The sequence below is a fragment of the Colletotrichum chrysophilum genome (assembly GCF_026319265.1).
Source record: "Colletotrichum chrysophilum strain AFK26 chromosome Unknown scaffold_103, whole genome shotgun sequence".
NCBI classification, from domain to species: Eukaryota; Fungi; Ascomycota; class Sordariomycetes; order Glomerellales; family Glomerellaceae; genus Colletotrichum; species Colletotrichum chrysophilum.
In genome coordinates, this window is record NW_026517390.1 from 129,050 (window position 1) to 152,641 (window position 23,592).

Consider the following 23,592-nt stretch of genomic DNA (forward strand, 5'->3'; position numbering starts at 1 on the left):
ATTCTGCCGTTGAGGACTCCGCCCCAAGGGACCCTGGTCCCCAGACAGGGGACGTTTGGCTGTGGGGTCTGCAAGCTCAGGGTAGCTGTTCACGATAGCTAACATGTTGCGGAACACAGTGGGGAGCTCAGGGTAGGAGACATGTGACGTCGCCGAGGTCGGTCTCTGAGCTCCCTCCAGCGCGGTGTTGGAGTGCGTTCTCGATAGCTTCATCATCGCTCTGGCACTTTGTGAACGCCAAGAAAAGATCTCAAGATGACCACCGCGGCAGACAGAGAGAGAATCCAGCAAGAGCTGGTGCCGAAGCTTAGTGCTGAAGCGATCCTCCACTGGCCTGAATCTGACGGGTTCAACAAGTCGAACTTGCGGTTCACTGACTATGAGCGGCCGGTAAGACAAAAAGCTCCGCCTTTTGATCGAGAAGAACGGCTAACGTGAGCATTCAAGACTTACCTGGTGTCCATCTCACCAGGTTGTGACGACGATGTGATCGAGATCGTCAAGTACGCGAAAAGCAAGGGCGTTCCCTTTGCCCCGCGTTCCGGACACCATGCCGTCACGACGACGATGCGACATCTCAAAAACGGCATCCTGATCGACATGCGATCGTTGAACAAGCTCAGCTTCGATGCCGAGAATCGACAAGTCACGGTAGGAGGTGGTGTGATCACAGACGATTTCGTCAAGTTCCTTCAGTCTGTTGGGATGGAAGTTAGTGAGTAGTCTCGCTTGTCTCGATTGAAGGTTGTTCAGTCTCGTTGACGCCGCAAAGACGTGGGATCTTGCCCGACAACGGGCGTCATTGGCGTAGCTTTTGGGGCCGGACTGGGTCGGCTCCAGGGCAAGTACGGTTTCTTGCACGACAACATGGTGTCTTGCAAGATAGTCCTCGCCGATGGTAGTGTCGTGGTGGTCTCACAAGAGACAAATCCCGATTTGTTCTGGGCCATCCGTGGCGCCGGTCACAACTTTGGTATTGCGCTGGAGGCAACGTTCCGCGTTTACCCGCAGGCGAATAAGGGTATTCACTACACCTGGGATTTAGAGTACACTGTCGACCAGTGCGACGCTGTCTTTGAGACGCTGAACAGTGTTCATGAGGAAATGCCAGCCGAGCTGGCCATCTTCATCTTGTGGATTCGGCAGTCTGATGGCGGCAGAAAGGTGAGAATCCGTCTTACACCGGTCTTGGACGGTTGCTGACTTTCTGGACTAGCATCACATTCTCGTCAACCTTGTCTGGTCCGGAAACGAAGCCGACGCAGATCCCTGGGTCGCCCGATTCGAAAAGCTCGATCCCGTGCTGAACAGCGGCAAGGTCACGACCGATTGGGCAGACCTCCCTTGGACAACATACAAAGGACAGAATAAGATCCTCAGCAAGCCCGAAGTCTGGTCTCTGGCCCCGAACAAGATGATGGGCGCCGCCTGCGTTGAGAAGTTCGATCTCAAAACCACCAAGGCCTTCTTCGAGACCGTCAAGTCTATGAACGAGGAGTGGGCTGGGAAGGGCTTTTTCGGAGCCATGTTTGAGTGTCTGCCGCACCAGAAGGTCAGGGAGCTTCCGGATGAGGCGACGGCTTTCCCCTGGCGTTGGGGATCGAACCATTTCTTGTGAGTTGCAACTATACTAGTGGGCATGTTAGGCCGAAAGAGAAGTAACTGACAGTGCTTGGGACAGAATGTTGATGGCAACCCCGATCAAACTGGAGAACAGAGAACCATTCGAAGCTCATCTCGACAAGTGGAAGAAGGAATTCATCGCCACTTCCGGATACGGCCGACTACAGCAATACGTCAATTATGGCAACACAACATCTACGATGAAGGATCCCGCAGAGGCGTTGTACGGTTACGAGCCCTGGAGGTTGGAGAAGTTGCGAGCGTTGAAGAAGATTTACGATCCCGATAATGTGTTTCGCTGGTACCAGCCATTGGTGGAATAATGCGTTCCGTTCAGAAGTTCAGAGATTGAGTTTCTTTGGTAATTGAATAGAGTTTTGAATACCACATGGCATAGATATTATTCGCCTTATGCAAATTGCAAACGTCACAAAGACTACACAATTCCCTTTGATTCTTTCGCTATTTGGCAGTGTTTGGAGGGTCTAACTTTCTGAACATAGTCTCTTGAACTCACTCGTAATTCAACGTCAAATGCCACAGCAAATCCATTCCCAACATCCACAGACGGCCTCGGTGTTTTCGAGAATTGCGAAATCGGACTGGAAGCTATCTCTCCACCGCCAGGGGTGCCATGTTCCGATCTCCCCCGCGAGCAAACACAGCAGCGGGCGGGAGCCGACGAGAGACGCGTCACAAACGAGAAAGCAATGCCGGCGGCAATGCAGCCTCTATGAACATCGCTACTGGAGGACAACGATAGAAATCCCCCACGTGCTCACGAGAACCGGAATGTCTTATTACCATGGTGTCGGGTCTTCGCCAATCGTTCCAGCAATAGTAGGGGGTGTGTTAAGGTCCCGAGTCATTGCTGTGTATCACGGCCCCGCAAGCAATATCAAGAACCTCGCAGACCCATCCGGAAGAGCCCCAGTTCAACGGCACAGCTAGGGCCCCTCAACCACTTTGGCAGTCGACTTTTCCACAATGGAGACGATCCATTCTCAAACGTCCCCCGGATTTGAACCGCTCTTGGCAGGACCCTGACCGATCGGGCTGTGGAACGGGTATCGCCAAGAGTCCGGGAGTTACTCCGGTGTGTCGGTCTGTCACCGCTACGACGCAGGCCCCCATAGGAGAGCTGCTCATTTTCGTAGAACGTGCTTGGAAAATCTGCTCGCATTGGATTGCCACTTGAACCCGTTGATTTTGATGGAGCAGCGGGAGCCGGATCTCTGGAGAAGATGTCGCGTTTTGGAAACTTGAGCCGTTATCAGGACATGGGGGTCAAGATCTTTAGCACACGGAATCTGATGGATCAATCGCGCGGAAAGCTCCGAGTTGAGCACGCAGAGATGTTGATGAGAAGATATCTTGCCCATATGCCCTTCAAAATCTGTTTCCTCGTCTTTGGACCTTCTCTAGCCACCTTGCCTCCCACGCTGCCCTTCCCAACACCCCCAAAGATACCCAATAGTCGTCTTCGTTTGTAATAGTCCTTCTCTTTCCCTCACAATCAACCATTCATCATGCCTTTCATCCAAGAGGCCACTGGTCAGGCCGACCCCACCAGCCAGCCGATTGCCATCATCGGTATTGGCCTGAGAGCTCCCGGCGATGCTTCTGACCCGGAGAAGTTCTGGCAGATGCTCGTTGATGCGCGCTCTGCACGTTCCGAGATCCCCAAGGACCGCTACAATGTTGACGGCTTCTACCACCCCGACCCCGAGAGGCTGGGCAGCATCCAGCCCAGGTGAGTGGCTTCCGTCAGCAATGCAGGTCACGCGACACTATACTCATCGCTTTTGCCAGGCACGCACACTTCCTCAAGCAAGACTTCAAGGTCTTTGACGCCCCATTCTTCTCCGTCACACCCAAAGAGGCCAAGGCCATGGACCCCACACATCGCATGCTTTTGGAAGCCACCTACGAAGGCTTCGAGAATGGTATTCCGAGCAAAAGACTCGATACATATGATCTTGCGCTGACATCTTCGCAGCTGGACTGAGACTGGAAGATGTCTCAGGAACACAAACTTCGTGCTACATCGGTACCTTTACCGGTGACTTTCCTAACCTGCAAGCCCGTGATAACGAGGGACCATCCATCTACCGTGAGACATCCATATCTATTGTATGAAGAGTGAAAACTGACATAGCTTAGACGCTACTGGACTGTCTTCCTCCCTGGCCTCAAATCGCCTGTCATGGTTCTACAACCTGAGAGGACCTTCTATGACTATCGATACTGCTTGCTCTTCAAGTTTGACAGCCTTCCATCTGGCTTGCCAGAGTATTCGTACTGGAGAGGCGGAAATGGTAAGTTGGCATCGAGATCGTGTATCATGTATTCACTAACATCTTGACCACAGAGTGTCGTCGCCGGCGCCAACCTTATGTTCGGCCCGGACATGTCTATTCTCCTCGGTGCCGCCAAGATTCTCTCCCCCGAGGGAAAGTCCAAGATGTGGGACGCCAACGCCAACGGTTTCGCCCGTGGTGAAGGTTTCGGCGTCACCATACTGAAGCCCCTCGACGCTGCCCTCCGCGACGGCGACACCGTCCGTGCCGTCGTGTTGGCGTCGGCAGCCAACGAGGACGGCAGGACACCTGGTATCTCTCTGCCCAACAGCGAGGCCCAGCAGGCTCTTATCCGCACGGCGTATCGCAACGCTGGCGTTGACCCGGCGGAGACGGGCTATGTCGAGGCCCACGGCACCGGTACCCAGGCTGGTGACCCGTTGGAGGCGCGCGCCATCCTGAACACCATCGGCGACCAGCCCGGCCGCAAGTCTGAGCTCTATGTGGGTTCAGTCAAGACCAACATCGGACACTTGGAGGGTGCTGCTGGTGTCGCCGGTGTCATCAAGGCTGCTCTTGCCATCGAGAGGGGTCTCATTCCCCAGAACCTTTGGTAAGTCTCTACGATACAATACTTAGGTTAGATCTAACCAGAATCACAGGTTCGAGGAGCTCAACCCCCAGATCGAGCTTCCTGATAAGGTCAAGATTCCCCAGACTCTGACAGTCTGGCCCAGCACTGGCCCTCGCAGAGCCAGCATCAACTCCTTCGGATTTGGAGGTGCCAACGCTCACGTTATTCTCGAGGACGCTGCTTCTTACCTCTTCCGCCATGGCCTCCCCGGACGTCACGCCACCGTCTCTCGCCCTCTCCTCCCCAAGTCTTCCACCTCTGACGACGGTACCGGAAGCACCGCCAGCGAGACAGAGCCCACTCCCAAGCTCATTGTCCTTTCTTCCAACGACCAAGAGGGTGTCAAGCGCAACGTCGAGCGTCTCAGTGAATATCTCGAGACGAAGACTTCAACATCATCCACCTACATGAACGACCTCGCTTACACCATGGCTTCCAAGAGAACCGCTCTGCCGTGGAAGTCTTTCGCCATTGCCTCCGACGTTGCCACTCTACAGGAGAACTTGGACACCATTCCCGCCGTCATTCGCTCTTCAAACTCCACTGTTCCCCGTGTCGCCTTTGTCTTCACCGGCCAAGGTGCCCAGTACTTCAAGATGGGCAAGGGTCTGTCCGTCTATAAGGTGTTCCGCGACAGTATGCTCCGCTCCGAGACCGCCCTGAAGGCTCTCGGATGCACATGGAACCTGACTGAGGAGCTCAGCCGCCCCGAGGCCGAGTGCAACCTACGCTTCGCTGATTACAGTCAGCCCGCCTGCACTGCTCTGCAGGTTGCGCTTGTTGACCTCATGAAGTCTTGGGGAGTTTTGCCTGTTGCTGTCGTGGGTCATTCTAGTGGTGAGATCGCTGCTGCGTACTGCGCTGGTTACATCGACCATGAGGCCGCCGTCAAGATCGCCTGGTTGAGAGGTCAGGTTTCCAAGACTGTATCCCAGGAGGGTGGCATGTTGGCTGTCTCTACTAGTGCCGAGAGCATCACCGAGCATCTCGAGTCTCTCAAGAATGGCAAGGCTATTGTGGGCTGCTTCAACAGTCCCAAGTCGTGCACCGTGTCTGGTGATGGCACCGCCATCGACGAATTGCAGGAGGCTCTGAAGGAGGCTCAGATTCCCTGCACGCGTCTGGGCATCGACGTTGCCTACCACTCTTTCCACATGGAGGCTGCCAGACAAGCCTACGAGTCTGCTCTCGCTGGCATTCCCCACAGCTCCTCTGATATCCCTCTCTTCTCTTCCGTTACGGGCGAGGTCGTTGAGCCTGAGCAGATGAAGCCTTCTTACTGGGTTGACAACCTGGTCTCCCCCGTCAACTTCGTCGGCGCCGTTCGCTCGCTGTTGCACCATACCCAGGGCAAGACCAAGTCTCACGACAGATCGGCTTTCGCCAGCGTCTTCGTCGAGCTTGGTCCTCACTCTGCTTTGAGAAGCTACCTCCTTGACACCTTCGCTACCGAGGACCGCTTCTCTGATTTGTCTTATGCCACCGTTCTCAGACGCAAGTTTGACGGTGTCCAGACTGCTCTGGAAGCCGCTGGTCAGCTCTGGGCCAAGGGATGTGTCGTTGATGTCAACAGAGTCAACGAAATCAGCGACAGTCCCAACATGCTGGTCGATCTTCCTCCTTATGCCTGGAACCACACACGTGCCTTCTGGGACGAGTCGTACCTCAGCCGGGAGTACAGACTCAGGGAGAAGCCCCGTACCGATCTTCTCGGTTATCGCATCCCCGGCACTCCCGATCCTACCTGGCGCAACTTCCTTCGTTGCAATGAGAACCCGTGGATCCGCGAGCACAAGGTGCAGGGTGACATTCTCTACCCCGGTGCTGGTATCGTGGTCATGGCCATTGAGGCGGCTCGCCAGCTTGCTGAGGAGCACGCTGAGGAGGAGGTCTTCGGATACGAACTCCGCGATGTTGCCATCGACACTGCTCTCAGAGTGCCTGACACCGACAAGGGTATCGAGGTCATGATTCAGCTGCACCCCCGACGCACTGGGACCAAGGCCGGTCCCTCCGCCACTCTCAACGAGTTCGCCGTCTCCTCTTGGTCCGAGGAGATCAAAGAGTGGACGGTCCACGCCCGCGGTCTGGTCTCTGTCACTTACAAGTCTTCTTTGTCTCCCGCCATGCAGCGCGAGCTGGCCCTTGAGAACGAGCGCTACTCCAAGTCCTTCGCCGACGCCAAGGAGATCTGCCAGAAGCCTGCCCGCAGCTTCCTCTACGACACCGTCGAGACCATTGGCATGCAGTACGGCCCGACTTTCCGCAACATGACTGAGCTGTTCGCCGGTCCCAACTCCAGCTACGGTGTTATCAGCGTTCCTGATACCAAGGCCGTCATGCCCAAGGGCTTCGAGTACCCTTCTGTCGTCCACCCGGCTACTCTCGACTCCGTCCTTCACCTGCTGTTCCCTTCCATCAGCGGAGAGGACCAGTCCCTCAGCGAGGCCGTTGTTCCTTTCTCCTTCGACCGCATCTTCGTGTCCGCCAAGCTTTCTTCCGTACCCGGAACCAAGCTGCATGGTTGCTCCACTGCCCAGAAGACCAGCTACACCACCTGGAAGTCTTCCATCACCATCTCCGAGGACCAGTCGGAGCCCATGATCATCATGGACGGCGTCTCTTTGGCGTCGGTCGGTGAGGGAGAGGCGTCTCAGTCCCAGGAGACCAGGGCTTCTTGCTTTGGTCAGTATTGGCACGAGGATGCCGATCTTCTTGAGCCTACTCAGATCAAGGAGCTTGTCTACAAGCGCACGCTCAAGAGCAAGGACGACGACTCTGTGCTTGACAAGCTTGAGTATGTCTGCTTGGTCTACATCTACCGCTGTCTCGCATGGCTGGAGAGCGAAGATGGCAAGGCTCACGTTCCCCAAGACGGATTCTGGAAGCTCTACGTCGAGTGGATGCACGATACCATTAAGCAGTTCCCTCCTCTGTCGGAGAACGAGGCCGAGGTTGAAGCTGAGATGGAGGCTTGCCGCAAGAGAATCGTTCTCTCTGACAGTGGCGACATTACTGTCCAGATGGTTGACCGCATCGGTCAGAATTTGGGACGCATCTTCTCCCACGAGGTCGAGCCCCTCCAGGTCATGACTGAGGGCGACCTCCTCTATACGTTCTACCGTGGCGCTTTCGGTACCAGCTTCAACACCAACGTTGCCGAGTACGTTGGCCTTATTGCCGACAAGAGCCCTGGACTGAAGATCCTGGAGATCGGTGCCGGCACGGGTGGTACTACATACCACGTCCTCGAGCGTCTTCGCAATGCCGACGGATCTTCCAAGGCGTCCAAGTATACTTTCACGGATATCTCTCCCGGTTTCCTCGCCAAGGCTGCCGACCGTTTCTCTACCGATGCCTCTATCATGGAGTTCACTACCCTGAACATCGAGAACGAGCCCACCGAGCAGGGTTTCACCCATGAGACATACGACCTCATTGTCTGCGCCAACGTTCTCCACGCCACCAAGAGCATCCAGGAGACTCTTGATCACTGCAAGTCTCTGTTGAAGCCTGGTGGTCGCCTCGTTCTGTCTGAGGTTACCATCAAGCGCATTTTCTCCGGCTTCATCATGGGTCCTTTGCCGGGATGGTGGCTTGGAGAGGAGGACCACCGCAAGGGAGGTCCTCTTCTTGATGTTGACGAGTGGCAGACCGCTCTCAAGCTGGCTGGATTCTCCGGTGTTGATGTTGACATCCGCGGTGACCGTGAGGCTTCCAAGGAGCCCGTCTCCCTGATCATCTCCACCAAGCCTGCCAAGGAGGTCGCTGGTCCTTCTGAGTTCGTTGTCATCAGCACTGGCTCCGAGAGCTCTGACAAGCTTGCCGGAGCGATCCAAGCCCAATTTGCTAGTGCTGGCCAGAGCATCTCTGTCGCTCAGTGGAGCACCATTACCGAGGAGCAAGTCTCCGGAAAGTACTGCCTGTCCCTCGCTGAGTGGGAGAGCCCCATTCTTGCCACTCTCACCGATGAGAACTGGGAGAAGCTTCGCCAAGTCATCTTGAGCTCTGCTGGAACTCTCTGGATCACTGGTGGCGCAGCCATGGACTGTCCCGACCCGATGAAGTCTCTGATGGTCGGTCTCGCCAGAGCCATTCGCAACGAAGACGCCGGTGTCCGCCTTGCTACCCTCGATCTTGAGACTGCTGATAAGATCACCGTCGAGAACGCTGCCAAGAACGTTTTCAAGGTTGCCTTCGAGCATGCCCGAGGCGACGGTTTCGACGGCGAGTACGCCGCTCGTGAGAGCCTCGTCTACGTTCCCCGCGTCGAAAGAACTCTCAAGGTTGATGGCTCCCTGCGCAAGTATGAGGCTAAGGGACAGCCTGAGCTTGTTTCTTTCAAGGGCTGTGGACGTCCTCTCAAGCTTACCATCAAGACCCCTGGTCTCCTCGACACCTTCCGATGGGAGGAGGATGAGACTTACTACCAGCCCATGCCTGAAGACTGGATTGAGATTGAGGTCAAGGCCGTCGGTCTCAACTTCAAGGATGTTCTCGTTGCTCTCGGCAACCTTGCTGAGAACAAGCTCGGTGTCGATGCCTCTGGTGTTGTTACCCGCGTCGGATCTGCTGTCACCGACTTCAAGGCTGGTGACCGTGTCATGACGGCTTCCTGCGACACTTTCGCCACTTACGTTCGTTTCCCTGCCAAGGGTGCCATCCCCGTCCCTGAGCATATGAGCTTCGAAGAGGCCGCTTCCATGCCCCTCATCTTCCTGACTGCCTACTACTCTCTCGTCACTGCTGGTGCGCTCTGCAAGGGCGAGAAAATCCTGATCCACGCTGCCGCCGGAGGTGTCGGTCAGGCTGCCATCATGATCGCCCAGCAGAAGGGAGCCGAGATCTTCGCAACCGTCGGCCCTGAAGAAAAGAAGCAACTCATTATGGAGCAGTACGGGATCCCTGAGGACCACATCTTCAGCAGTCGTGACACCAGCTTCGCCAAGGCCATCATGCGCGCAACTAACAACCAGGGTGTGGATGTTGTCCTCAACTCCCTCGCCGGCGAGGCTCTTCGTCTCTCCTGGCACTGCCTGGCCAAGTTTGGACGTTTCCTCGAAATTGGCAAGGCCGACCTCTTCGCCAACACCGGTCTCGATATGAAGCCCTTCCTCGACAACAAGAGTTACATTGGCGTCAACCTCCTCGACTTCGAGAACAACCCCACTCCCCGTGCCGTTGCTCTCTGGCAGGACACTGCCAAGCTCATCCACAACGGCTCCGTCAAGCCCATTGCCCCTATCCAGCTCTTTACCATGGCCGAGGTTGAGAAGGCTTTCCGCTACATGCAGGCGGGTAAACACATGGGTAAGGTCGTTGTGCGCGTTGACGATGCGGACATGGTTCCTGCTGTGCCTCGCACTCCTCGCGTTGACATCCAAGCTGATGCTACCTACGTCGTCTCCGGCGTTGGTGGTATCTGCAAGGAGATTGGCCGCTGGTTGGCCGAGAAGGGTGCCAAGCACTTGGTCCTTCTCTCTCGTTCTGCTGCCAGCAGTGAGGAGAACAAGGCCTTCGCTTCTGAGCTCCAGCGCGCTTACGAGGCCAACACCTACGCTTACGACTGCGATGTTGGTAACAAGGCTGCTCTTCAGCAGGTTCTGGCCGACCTCAAGTCTAAGAACGTTCCTGAAATCAAGGGATGCGTTACCGGTGCCATGGTCCTTCGTGTAAGTACACCTCAACTCTTCGTATCGTCATAGTTGACTAACACAGTCGCAGGATACCCTCTTTGACAAGATGACGGCGGACCATGTCCGAACCACCGTCGGCCCCAAGGTCCACGGCACCTGGAACCTCCACGAGCTGCTTCCTCGTGACCTCGACTTCTTCGTCATGCTCAGCTCTCTGGCTGGTGTCATGGGCCACCGCGGACAGGGCAACTACGGCTGCGGCAACATCTTCCAAGACTACTTCGCCTCCTACCGCCGTAGCCTGGGTCTGCGCGCCCTGACAATCGACATCGGCTACCTCCTCAGTGTCGGCTTCGTCGCTGAGCACGACGAATACGTCGACCACGTCAAGGCCATGGGTCTCAAGGTCATGCACAAGAGCGACCTCCACGGCCTCATGGCGACCGCCTTGGAGGGCACCGATGCCCACCCGCCCCAGGTCATGTGCGGTCTGCCCTTCAACGAACATGACGACGCCTGGTACTGGATCCAGGACCAGCGCTTCGCCGGCCTTCGCAAGACGGCTGCCGGTGCTGGTGCTGCCGGCGGGGCTGCGATCTCCCTGCGTGACGAGCTCTCGCGGTGCGGAAAGGTGGACGACGAGGCTGTGCACCTGATTACTTCTGCGCTGGTGCAGCGCTTGGCCAAGTTGATGATGATGCCCGAGGATGATGTCGATGCCGGCAAGCCCCTTAGCGCGTACGGTGTTGACAGTCTGGTTGCGGTTGAGGTGCGCAACTGGATTGCGAAGGAGGTGGCGGTGGAGGTCAGTGTGTTTGATATCATGGCGAATATCCCCATGAGACAGCTTGCTGCGGATTTGGCAGGCAAGAGCAAGCTCTTGGTTCAAGAGTCTTCATAATTTTGTTGAAATTGGCATAAGATAGGAGTTTGAGGCTTAGGACTTGGTTTGGTTTTCTTCCGCATTCGGTAGCGTCTTGCTTTGTTACGACGTCTGATATTAGTTTTCAAATGTTTATTTTCATTTGAAGTATAAGTTACAAGGAGAAGCTATTCTTGGAGATTGAATAAGTGTGAGTTGAGACAAATTCCCAATGTGACCTCTTCATAGGAACCTCATAGTGAAGGTTAGCTCTCATGAATCTCGATAAGTGATTGTTCGAGTCGGTCGTGATAGCACTCTTCGAAGTAGGTTTTTTCGCCATAGTAAGATTTCTCATGAATCGTGTCATTCGTAAGTGTCGGAGGCTCCCGACGTTTGTAGATGCTTCCATCTCAACTTTGGTGTTTCCTCGCCGTCTCTCACCTCCCGATGAACTCTCACCTCCAGGAACTGCAGGGAACCATAGAGTCAGGGGTGTCCTTGAAAATGGGGTTCTGTCAGAAAACTCCACAATCCAGGGCCTGGAGTGAGAGGTTCGTGAACAATCGCACATGACTCGTAGTCGCAAGACAAGGGCTCCTGGCTCTGAGCTCCCCCTGCAACTCGAAGCCATCACCTTTCACTTGTCCACGTGCTCAGCCCGCGAAAGTGCTGAAAGATAGCGGTTTCCGGAATTCCCCATGGAATTTTGATTGAAATGATTCAAAATCCCACCGGCACTCGTCCCCCATTTGGCTCGTCGTAAACCGCAGTCCCTTAAAGCGCCCGAGTGTGCCGCTATTCCGAGCCGTTCCAGTCAGTCTCTTGCGTTCGAAGGTTTTCGCAAACGTCACATCAAGCCCTTGCCGATCATGGCAACCAAATCTGATGCGCCGGCTCCGCAGCCGAAAGAGATGAAGGTGCTCTCACTGGGCATGACAAGGACGGGTAGGTCCAAGATCTCGTTTCCATGTAGCACTCAAGCTACCTTGGCTGACAAACATGGCAGGTTCTGCATCCATCACGCAAGCCCTCACGATACTGGGCTACGACGGTGTTCACCACGGCATCCAGGCTATCTCCTCCCCCCGCGAGTGGACTCTCTTCTCCGCCGCCGCAGACTCGACCTTCCCCACCCTGCCAACTTACACCGGCGCGCCCTTTCCCCGCGAAAGTTGGGATTCGCTCTTCGGTAAATACGAAGCCGTCACCGATATGGGCTCCTTCTTTGCCGTGCAGCTCATCCAGGCGTACCCAGAAGCGAAGGTCATCCTTGTCGAGCGGGACGTGGACAGCTGGTTCCAGAGCATGGATGAGGCCATCTTCAAGACGACATGGGGGTGGCGCGCGGATCTCATCATTGACTACCTTGGCCCCCGCTGGGGATTGGCGGGTGGACAAACCCTGAGGAAGATCCTTCTGGGATTCTACGGGGTACGCAACGTCAACGAGATGAGAGCCATCGCCAAGGAGAGGTACAAGAGGCACTATGCTGAGGTGCGTGCTGCGGTGCCGAAAGAGAGGTTATTGGAGTTCAACCTTAAGGAGGGCTGGGAGCCGCTGTGCAATTTCCTTGGCAAAGAGGTCCCAGAGGGAGTCGCGTTTCCCGTGGCGAACAAGAGACAGGAGCACCTTGATCGTGTGAGGACGAGGCAGAACCGCTTCTTCAAGCTGGCGATCTTCGTGGGTCTGCGAAAGACGTTGCCTTGGGTGTTGGGAGTTGGTGCTGTGGCGGCTGGTGTCTATTTGACCAAGCCAAAGTGGGCGTTGGATGTGTTCGAGAACGCCCTTAAGACTATCCAGACTCATCTGAGATCTCTGAACTTGTAATTGTGAATATCTAGTAATGATTTCTGCCTATAATGAGCATTTTATTGGCTTTAGAATGGTCTTGGTAGACAAATAACCACCATGTGTACATTCTATTCATGGAAGACAGAACAAGTTTCCAAACATTTTCAGCAATCAAATCTGAAGTCTAATCGCTTGTTTCCCCGATCGGCGTTGTTGATGAGATACTGCTGCTGCTCCTCAATTGACATGGCATTCCATTGTCGCTCCTTCTGTTTGTTCCTCCAAACATAGTATGCTTTCGTTAGGACATACAAGACATTGACTGCAACATTGATCGCAATGAGATTTTGGTTGCCTCTTGGGTACCACGGCGGGTTGTCATCCTTTCGGTAAATGTTTGAGGATGCTATGCCTGAGAGCTGCACCATGATGTTGTAGACCGCGGCGCTGACTGCCCGTGTGCGGACAGAGTTACTAATGCGAGAACACCAGCTCACCTGAGCTGCATGTACCGAAGGGGAGGCAAGCAGCATGAATAGTACGGCGTAGAGAGACCAATTTGAGAGACTTTGTGCTGAAGTATAGGTCACAACCAAGAACGGCAAAGACCAGAGTTGCGAGATCAGACCGAAGAGAGATATTTGGTGCTGGTGATGTTAGCTAAGTGGGAACTGGAAAAATGGGAGTGTACTTACGAAATATTCTGTCAGGAAGGTGATGCCCTGTTGTAAATATTGTCTTAGTCACGATACAAGAGATAGTAAAGTGTGTGGGATTGACAGGACTTACCAACATGGTGCAGCTAGCGGCGACTGTCACCGGGATATTGAGAAGGGTAGTAGTAAAACGATCGTAACCGATAGCTTTGAGAGAAAGGTTCAGTTACTGGCCGGGAGGATCCCCGGGCATTTGGAACAAGATTCCGATGGCATAGATCGGCCACAAGTCATAATCCTTCAGACTCTTCCACAGCATAGCAGGTGTAATCCCCTCTCTGTTGTGCATGTCGGCTTTCGAGGGATCGTCTCGCAGGACACGGTTGACAATGATCTTTTCTTCGCGCTCGGTAAAATATCCGGTCGATTTCCACCAGCTTTTTGTTTGGGTAGGTCCAGGTACCATGAAGAGAAAGCTCAAGAAACCAATCGTGACGCTGATTATGGCCTCTATCAGAAACAACCATCGCCAGCCCTCGCGACCTCCGACGCCTCGAAGGTTAAAGACACCGTAGGCGATGAAGGAGGCGATGACCGAGGACATTGAGTTGACGAACCAGAAGATGGCCAGCCTCATAGGCATCTCGCTGTTCTTATAGAAATATGAAAGATACAACAGTGCATCTGGAATGTAGCCTCCCATAGCTAGGCCGATGAAAAATCGGCAGGCGAAGAATGCCGCGCGGTTGGTCATGAAGAACTGGCCGCCGGAGGCAATACTCCAAAGGATGATTTGTGTCGGGATCCAGCGGTCCGTGCCAATCTTCTTTCCAATCATTTGTGAAGGCAACTCGGCAATCAGGAATCCGACGCGATACATGTTTTGCGCGTTGTTATAGTCGTTCGTGCTGATGCCGAGGTCGTCAACGAGACCGTCTGCTGTGGCGAGTCCAAGGTTTCCACGATCGATGTTAAGGGCGAAGAACATGACCAAAACCCAGATGAGGATGCGTATATCAACCTTTCATTGTTAGAGAAGAAGACGAATTTTTCGGTGTACGGTTTTGAATACCTTGCGGCGAACAGCTTGCTCCTCTCTGTGCGTCCATCTTTCATTTGGGTCAAAAGCACGGTAATTCTCGTATTCTGGTTTAGGGTGGTAGAATTGGGCCAGATCCGGGTTGTCAAAGACACTGCGCACAGTAGCAATAGCGTTTGGGTCGGCCTTTTGTCTTTTGTTACGAACAAATCCCCAACTCGTGTAGGTTTCTTGTTGAACAGGCGTTTCCGCGAGATCATCCGTCGGGACCTTTAGATCAGGAATGCCCGTCGAAACGACGTCTGGCTCCTTTTTCGAATCAATGCCAATGGACACCATATTTTTACGGCAAGAGAATAACATCTTGTTACTTTTGAAAGACTTCCAGCAGATCTTGCATCCTTTATTGAACTGGAAATCGACCGGTCAGGCTCCGACATTCGCTGCCAGTCTCGGGGCATTGGCTACCGAAATGATGAAAGACCCGCGAGATGTTAACCATAAAAGCTTTTAACTTTAGGCAAATGGGTCGATGGCACGCTAGACTATGCAACTGAACGGTCGAGTCGATCACACAATAGCACGCCATATGACGTCTAGCCAGTCATTGGCCGTTCCGGACCCCGGGAGCCGGGGGCTAGGCCGGAGCGATAAGAGCTATCGGTAAGCTCCACTTTGTCCGGCTCCGCTCCGGCTGCATGTCCTGCTCGGCCCGGGCTGGACTTTAGCCGACGAAACCCCTCTCAAACGCGCCATAATCCTCCGGATGACAACATCAATTCTACCTTGCTTCTGCATATTAACCGTGGTTTTCCTTTCTTCCTTCCGTTCAATAGGCTTGGCGACGCGGAGCCATCCGCAACCCGTCTGCTGGCTTCTTGTTCCCGCTGGGCACTCGATTTGGCAGTTTCCCAATTCGGAACCTTGCAGCCAGTCAGAGATAGCTGTCCGCACAGGGCTTTCCGGCAAACCATCTCATTGCCGAAACTCACGATGGCATCATCCCAAAAAACGAGAGTCCGGTGGCTCGGACAGACACCACCGACAGCCTCAGGGGTCACCTTCGCTGTGCCTTGGCGTGCAGGTGCTTGCAATGCCAAGAATGCCGTGTTTTCGTGCACTTCAGAAAGTGGCAGGTCGATTTCCATGCAAACTTGGCCGATCGCTTATTGGCCTGACTGGACGATCAAATGGACTAACCATGCCATACCAAAGACGACTGAGATAGAGGGCGCTTATGATATTGTAGCCGACGGCGATGACTCCCATGCGACTAGCCATCCTGCTGCGATTGACGTCAACGAAACTTCCGAGAGTATCAAAATATCGACTGGAAAGATCACAGCTCTTTTCCCAAAGTCGGGCACCACAATAATCAAGGACATCATCAATGCCAAAGGCGACACCGTGGGGACCGACGGCCACCTCGTCCTGCTTTCACAAACTGGGATCAGTGATCCCGAAATCCCGGATCCGTCCATTCTATATCACCATTTCAATTGCGAAATCGACAAAGTAGAGCTAGAGCAGGCTGGGCCAATTCGTGCTGTCATAGCTGTAAGCGGAGTGCACTCCGAAGTTTCACGAAGCACTTCGGCCAAGGCGGCTTCACACCCGGACTGGATCCCCTTCAAATTGCGATTTTACCTATACTATGGATCTGAAGCTATCAAAGTTGTTCACACGATCACGTATAACGGGAACAATAACGACTTCATCCGAGGCATCGGGATGCGATTGAAAGTTCCCCTAGCACGCGAGGCCCCTTTCGACCGTCACGTTCGTTTTGCCGGCGCGTCAGGAGGTACACTTGGCGAAAGCGCCCAAGGTATTACGGGGCTGTGGAAAGACCCAGGGAAGAATGCGAGACTCGCTCAAGTCCAGGGGAAACCTCTTCCACCCCCTGATTCATGGAATCCTGAGCTGCCGCAGGCTTCTCTCCGATGGATTCCTACTTGGAACGATTACAGCCTGCACCAGCTTTCCTCAGACGGCTTCACACTTGAGAAGCGACTGAAGGAAGGCCATCCATGGATCAAGACAGCCAGCGGGACAAAGGCAGGAGGCTTGGTTTACGTTGGTGGTGCCACCAGAGGTGGGCTCGCTGTTGGATCCAGACATTTCTGGGAGCGGTACCCAACTGGAATCGAAGTGCGCGGTCTTGGATCTTCACAAGATACAGCCGAGTTGACACTCTGGCTTTACGACCCGAAAGCCGGGCCAATGGACCTGCGTCCCTACCATGACGGGTTAGGACAAGAGGGTTTTGACGACCAGCTCGACGCGCTGAAGATCACTTATGAGGACTGGGAGCCGGAGCTTGGATCGCCGTTTGGAGTTTCCCGTACGAACGAACTTTTCTTCTTCGCGACCGAGTCAACGCCAGAAGCAAAAGGTTTTGCAGATTTAGCCAGATATGTCCGGGACCCCCCAAAACTGTTCGCTGACCCAGAAGCCATTCACGCAAGCGGGGCCTTTGGCAATTACTGGTCTCCAAAATCTCAACCAGCGGCCAAGAGTTTAGTTGACGTTGATAAAAGACTTCATTTTCTGTTCGAATTTTATAAAGAGCAGGTCGAACAGCGTCGATGGTACGGCTTCTGGGACCACGGGGACATCATGCACACGTATGATGCTGATCGCCATACGTGGCGCTATGATGTCGGTGGATATGCGTGGGATAATTCAGAACTCTCGCCAGATTTATGGCTATGGCTGTTCTTTCTAAGAACCGGGCGATCGGACGTGTTCAATATGGCAGAAGCCCTCACGCGCCATACCGGAGAGGTAGACGTGTATCATTCAGGGCCTTACAAAGGCCTCGGGACACGACATGGCGTACAGCATTGGAGCGATAGCTGCAAACAGGCTCGGATATCCAACGCGCTTTATCGCCGCTTCTTCTACTTTCTTTCCGGCGGTGACGAACGCGTCGGAGAGCTTCTTGAAGAGACGCTAGAGACGGATCAAAACTTCCTGACCTTGGATCCTTATCGCAAGGTTCGTAAAGACCGGGAAACCTATAAACCAGATCCACGTGGTGTTGAAATCAGTCTCGGCACGGATTGGGCCGCGCTGGCTGCATCTTGGCTTATCGAGTACGAGCGTCTCGGACCAGGATGGATCGAGGCCAAGACGAAGCTCTTTGCGTCTATCGAAGGTATTGGTAGATTGACGAATGGTTTTATCACTGGCAATGTGACGTACGATCCGGCAACCGGAAACATCACTCCTCCATTGGTTGATCCTGAAAACAAAGGAGTTGTGAAAGTTAGCCATCTGAGCGCTATGTTTGGGTTGTTCGAGGTCGCTGCAGAGATCTTTCAGCTGTTCCCCAAGCAAGCCAAGGCATCTGGATTCAGAGCAGCTTGGCTGGACTACTGTGCTTTCTTTAGCGCCAGCGCAGCAGAACAGGAGGCTCGATTTGGACAATCTGGTTGGGGGCAACTTCAACTTCGTCAAGGCCATTCTCGCTTAACGGCCTTTGCAGCCAGAGAATCTCGTAGACCTGACCTGGTCAAGCGTGCACTGGAGGAAATCGAAAATGGAGATTCATTCCGCGACTTTGGACCCAACGTGCCTTGGACGAGCACTCGTATTGATGAGGCGTACGTCCTTGAACCCACTGATGAGGCACCCTGGGTATCCACAAACATCGCAGCGCTCTATGGCCTGTCGGGTATTCAAATTTTGGCTCTCATCACAGACGAATAGGTCAAACCAACTTCAGGAAGCCTCAAAATTCCGTGTTGGAAAAATGGTCCAAAGAATTGGCTTTACTTACAAACACGAAGAACATTTTTCTCAACCTTATGCCGATGTGACCTACATCTTTCGAATTTTATACTCAGTGACTTATTTACCGCAGAACAAGATTAAACGTTGTTGAAGAGAAGGTGTGTGGGTTTTGCATACAAATCCTCCAAATCATGTGCAATTCCTGGTGAACTGGTGTTCAGCTCATCTTGACTTTGCGCGATGCGCGAACCGATTTCTTTATCTGGAAGAACCAGAGTGCGGGCAATTCCGATGAGATCTGTGCACCACCACCGGGAACCAGTAAGGAGTTTTGACAGTCGAGGCATGAGGAGACCGCACTGAATTTGAGTTTGTATCCGAAACAAGATCGGCCAAACCTCTTTGTAAGGTTTCGTCTTAACAAACAGCAAACCGGCTCGTTGCACCGAACCCCTCGGCATACTACCGTCTTGCAACACCACATGTTCGGGGTCATCCATGGTCTGGATCTACGCAATCAATTGCAAAGACAAAAGTCTCTTCATCGGCAAGAAACCGAGTCCGAACGACAAGCCTGACTAAGACTGCCGCGCGCTTATGGACCAATGTCTCTGAGCGTAAACGTAAGGAATAGAACCTAGCCCAAACTTAGCATTTCGGCTGATGCAGTGTTGTACCGAATGAGATTTTGTTTGTTTCCCTTATCCCGAATGTGAATTGCACTGTGTTGCTCTTGTCATCCACGTCTTTCAATTACCGCATTAACATCCATCAATACTAAGAGTTCATCTACCATACAGCCACACAAGTCTGTTTGCTAGAAGCCGCTTTTCCTAACGTCGCTGACTATTGCCCTCATCCATCTCATAAACGAAGTGATCTTGGCCCCGAAGTTCGCTCGCTTGGTAACCCTGCGACCCTTGTACCTCGTAAGACGTGCCCTGCGTATGACCGTACTTAGGCCAAGCCTCCTGGGCCATTGCAGTAGTGTATTCTGGATTGTAAGGGGGAGGCATGGATGGAACTGCCTTGCGCTTCTTCGCTCGGAGGAAGCAGAAGATACCTAACCCTACCGCAGCAAGACCTGCAACTCCTCCCACAGCTATTCCAGCAATGGCGCCCGTGCTAAGACCACTTTGATCTCCGGATGATGACGACCCACCGCTGGCATCGGACCCTGAAGTTGCAGTGCTTGTAGGGAAAACGGCTACCCGCGATGTCTGGGGCTTCCCGCAGTTTGACTTATCACTAGTGACTTTGACGAGGGAGCTTCGTGTTGTAGGATTTGCTTGCCACATTGTGAATGTCTCGGAGTCATGATCTACCATGAGGTAGGCGGCAGTGAGGAAGTAGCGACCCAATGTAGCAGGCTGATCAGACAGACCGCTAATGAGAAGCTCCTTTGTTGACTTGCTGATAGAGCGGGAACCATTTCGTTCAATATCGACATACGGGACGATGTACTGGTTGTTTGGCACTCTGACTTGAAGTCCGGAGCTGAGATAAAAAGTCAGGTCTCCATCAAATCTGCACGAGAAGTTAGCTGCATGTTTTCATACTTCATGCCCGCAGGGGAAAGTAAGGAGGACTCGACGAAGAATATTGTTACTTACGCATCCCCTGCAGCGAACGTCCGAGCCGACCAGTGAAGGCCGAAAGAAACACCGGTATCCTTCGAATTGGTGACGTTCTCAAACGCATCAACGAATGTTCCGGGGGCCTCCCAGAGGAGATGTCTGTGGGGCACGATGCAGCATTGCAGTGCTGTGTTCAGTGGCATGATGCTCTTGTCGCTTCCATCCCGAAAATTGACTTGGACATCCGTGACCGTAACCTTCATTCCCGTCCAGCAGCCTGTTGATTCACTGTAATCTAGACGTTGGGTGAAATTCTTCCCCGTCACTTTCTCCGAGTCGTAGCCACCCAACACAAGCGAACCGTCGATGTTGTTGTTGGACCACATGCGACCCCAAAATATTGACCACACTCGGGATCCAAGTTGACTCGCTTGTGCCAGGGACGTAAGATACGTCGAATTGGCACCGAGGCCGAGAGCGTGGAGCATGGTGTACCCGTTGTCCCATCTTAATGTTGGGATGCCGAGCGGTGTGTTGTTTAGACTCGTGGAACCAATGTCGAGATCATCATTCCCGCCAATACTCGTAGAAATGAGTTTCTTGACCCCAATCTCGGTACCGGCGGTAGTGATTTCCTCCGGTGCACCACCGGCTGATACGATGTCGGTAGCTTTGATAAACGTTGTCGAATCGTCTTCTCGAAACAGGTTTCCCCTTCTAACTTCGCAAATTTCATCGTTCCATATTATGGAAGAGTCACAGTTCGGGTTCGTGTTGTAGATCCAAGTGTTGTTCAGTTCGCTGGCGTTGGAAACTGTTAGTATATCATGTTGGCTGGGTCGAATTGTTAGAGATAGTGCGAACTCACGCCCAGGGTAGCATGACAATATTCTGCGAAGGTGTTCCAAGTTTGGCTGGCATGCCTCTCATGTAGGAGTCTGGCACGTTCGGATCAACTTGAACATCCTGGATCGGCAGAGCCACAGGCTCGACATCACACGATGCCAGTGCCAGTGTCGCCCCAAGACCAATGATAAGTCCATACATGTTTCCTATACAAGCATGATGAAAGTTGAGTGATAAGTGTTGAGAGAAAATACGAAGTAAACGTCGGGAAAATTGGTTCAAGTCGATCGGCTGGCGGAGGTAAAAAGACAAAGAGAGGGCGCCGAAACTTGGGAAGCGGGTTACATTGCGTCCTTAATCACCGGTTGGTTGGGCCTTGTTGGAACCCATTGGATGCAGACCGCCATAACAAATCACGCGCGGAGGATTCGCGCCTTCGGGGCAAACCAACAGGAAATTGCTCCTTGCCAAGATGAACAACCCGACCTGCATCCGACAATATCGTGGAAAGTCCTACGCACTGTAAAATAACTGTGTGTTGGAACTAGGGATGTCGAAAGCAGGGGAGGGAGCAAGGGGGCGGCGTCGAAATTAAGTTAGCTCGCGCCGGGGGTGCGAGAAGCTGCGCATAACAGATTTGCTAACAAAACAATAACAAGATTGTTAGAACCCCTCATGCCAGCAGCCGCCGATCTGCCCATCGCCAGGCTGCCTAAGCGCCCGTTGCACCAAAAAATCATTGCTCCGCAGGCACCAACGAGCCAATTATAGATGCTACCTTCAATGCTTTTCTTGCATGAGACCCTCAAGCTTTCGCAAATCCCTGTTCTCTGACAGATGCGCCAACTTTGGCCGACTACATTTCTACCGATGTTCCCGTTCGGTCGCTGTTCCGAGATGGACATCTCATCTCAAAGTTGTTCACCTGGTCCAAAGTGCCATCCGACAGCGCCATGATCGTTCCTCGCCGGCCGCCACGGCTCGCCTTTGTTGTCGTGACAGCATTCATCCTAATTCTCTTCGTCTACAACCCATACTGGCTATCTGCGTCCCAGAGCGCGCCAAGACCAATCCAGCACAACATTCAGTTCAAACCGAGCTCGTTCAATTGGACAACTGCGCGCCAATTCCATCCCGTGTCAACTCCTTTTACGTCTCTTCCGACTGGCAATCCGCTCAAGCTTCCTCGAATTCAGCATGATTTTGGCGTCGCGAATCCGCACCCCGAGGCACCCAAGCGCCAGAAAGCCGTCCGAGACGTCTTCAAGAAGAGCTACGATAGCTACAAGCGTTATGCGTGGATGCGGGACGAGCTCGCGCCGGTCACTGCGGGCGCGAAAGATACTTTCGGAGGATGGGCGGCGTCGCTCGTGGACTCGCTAGACACTTTGTGGATCATGGGCTTCAAGGAGGAGTTTTACGCGGCGGCCGAGGTTGCTGTCCAAATGGATTGGGCAAAGACAGCGGAGAAGAGTGCCAATATGTTCGAAACCACGATCCGTCATTTGGGAGGCCTTTTAAGTGCTTTCGATCTCAGTGGAGAGATTGCTCTCTTGGAGAAGGCGAAGGAGCTGGGAGATATGCTGTACATGGGCTTTGATACGCCCAATCGTATCCCGGGATTCTGGTTGAATTTCGAAGACGCCACCAAGGGAGCTCAGCTCGCAGGCACCCACGATCCATCAGCTTCTCCATGTTCGCTCTCTCTCGAGTTTACTCGTTTATCGCAACTTACGGGAGATATGAAGTACTTCGATGCGGTGAACCGCATCAATCGCTTCCTCGAACGCACTCAGTTTCAGTCCAAGCTTCCTGGAATGTGGCCGAAGATGATTGACTTCCAGAATGAGCGCGTTGACGACAACGGATTCACCCTGGGTGCCCTCGCAGACTCTTTGTACGAGTATCTGCCGAAGATGTACGCTCTTATGGGCGGCTTGGACAAATCTTTTGAGAAGATGTACATTGGTGCCATGACGATCGTGGAGCAGCACATTCTCTTCCGGCCGATGACACCGGACAACGCCAACATTCTCTTCGCAGGAGATGTTTACGTACACTCCGACAGAATCGACCATGTCGCTGAAGGCCAACATCTGTCTTGCTTCGTTGGTGGAATGCTAGGACTGGGCGGAAAGCTCTTTTCTATCGATGACCACGTCGACCTTGGTGACCGTGTGGCTCGCGGCTGTGCCTGGGCCTACGACGCGATGCCGACTGGCATCATGCCGGAAATCTTCGATCTCATTGGGTGCTTCTCGGTGAAAGACAAGTGCCCCTGGGATGAGAAGAAGTGGGAGCAAGATGGTGACAAGAGACTGAAGAAGGGTTTCAGGAATGCTCGTGACCCCAGGTACATCCTGCGACCCGAGGCCATTGAGAGCGTCTTCCTCCTCTATAGGATGACTGGGAAGCAAGATTTGCAAGACATTGCATGGCGCATGTTCCAGTCCATCATCAAGGCGACTGGGACAGAGTATGCCAACTCAGCCATCGCTGATGTAACTGTCCCCCCCGAGAAGACTCACAAGATAGATTCCATGGAGGTTTGTTTCATTCTTTTCCAATGTTTAGGCTGTGCATCATTGAATTCTTGAGAGCTGACCCTTGCTTTCACAGAGCTTCTGGCTTTCGGAAACCTTGAAATACTTCTACCTTATTTTCTCACCCCTTGACTTGGTAAGCTTGGACGACTTCGTCTTCAATACGGAGGCGCATCCGTTGAGGATTCCGAAATGAGACGGCTTGTAGAGAAGCCCCAGAAGCGGACGGGCCATCTTTGAAGTGAACACAGGGTTTAGCAGGCGTTCAGGTTGGGCTCAGGGACAGGGAATTCATTTAGACGGCATATTATAAGAGAATTTACTGGCTGAAATCGGGTGTATCC

The 23,592-nt window shown here is 53.4% G+C and overlaps 6 protein-coding genes across 6 annotated transcripts; 4 read left to right on the forward strand and 2 right to left on the reverse strand.

The window, feature by feature from the left end:
* Positions 1 to 255: 255 nt before the first annotated feature.
* On the forward strand, positions 256 to 1,946 carry ALT4 (FAD-linked oxidoreductase alt4; the record flags this gene model as incomplete). The annotated part of the gene is made up of 5 exons (XM_053182772.1): positions 256 to 390; positions 448 to 715; positions 812 to 1,164; positions 1,217 to 1,614; positions 1,682 to 1,946. The coding sequence occupies 5 exons, from the start codon at positions 256 to 258 to the stop codon at positions 1,944 to 1,946; spliced, it is 1,419 nt and encodes a 472-aa protein (XP_053033308.1).
* A 1,206-nt stretch (positions 1,947 to 3,152) lies between these two features.
* On the forward strand, positions 3,153 to 11,094 carry ALT5 (Highly reducing polyketide synthase alt5; the record flags this gene model as incomplete). Its single annotated transcript, XM_053182773.1, has 7 exons — positions 3,153 to 3,376; positions 3,436 to 3,569; positions 3,623 to 3,736; positions 3,787 to 3,941; positions 3,995 to 4,536; positions 4,586 to 10,229; positions 10,282 to 11,094. The coding sequence occupies 7 exons, from the start codon at positions 3,153 to 3,155 to the stop codon at positions 11,092 to 11,094; spliced, it is 7,626 nt and encodes a 2,541-aa protein (XP_053033309.1).
* Positions 11,095 to 11,927: 833 nt separating this feature from the next.
* Positions 11,928 to 12,885, forward strand: COL26b_010063 (uncharacterized protein; the record flags this gene model as incomplete). The annotated part of the gene is made up of 2 exons (XM_053182774.1): positions 11,928 to 12,003; positions 12,065 to 12,885. The coding sequence occupies 2 exons, from the start codon at positions 11,928 to 11,930 to the stop codon at positions 12,883 to 12,885; spliced, it is 897 nt and encodes a 298-aa protein (XP_053033310.1).
* Positions 12,886 to 13,731: 846 nt separating this feature from the next.
* COL26b_010064 (uncharacterized protein) lies at positions 13,732 to 14,883 on the reverse strand (the record flags this gene model as incomplete). The annotated part of the gene is made up of 2 exons (XM_053182775.1): positions 13,732 to 14,526; positions 14,578 to 14,883. 2 exons carry the CDS (start codon positions 14,881 to 14,883, stop codon positions 13,732 to 13,734), a joined length of 1,101 nt encoding a protein of 366 aa, XP_053033311.1.
* A 4,232-nt stretch (positions 14,884 to 19,115) lies between these two features.
* COL26b_010065 (uncharacterized protein) lies at positions 19,116 to 20,906 on the reverse strand (the record flags this gene model as incomplete). The annotated part of the gene is made up of 3 exons (XM_053182776.1): positions 19,116 to 19,809; positions 19,896 to 20,660; positions 20,728 to 20,906. The coding sequence occupies 3 exons, from the start codon at positions 20,904 to 20,906 to the stop codon at positions 19,116 to 19,118; spliced, it is 1,638 nt and encodes a 545-aa protein (XP_053033312.1).
* A 752-nt stretch (positions 20,907 to 21,658) lies between these two features.
* Positions 21,659 to 23,444, forward strand: COL26b_010066 (uncharacterized protein; the record flags this gene model as incomplete). Its single annotated transcript, XM_053182777.1, has 2 exons — positions 21,659 to 23,251; positions 23,325 to 23,444. 2 exons carry the CDS (start codon positions 21,659 to 21,661, stop codon positions 23,442 to 23,444), a joined length of 1,713 nt encoding a protein of 570 aa, XP_053033313.1.
* Between the last annotated feature and the right edge of the window lie 148 nt (positions 23,445 to 23,592).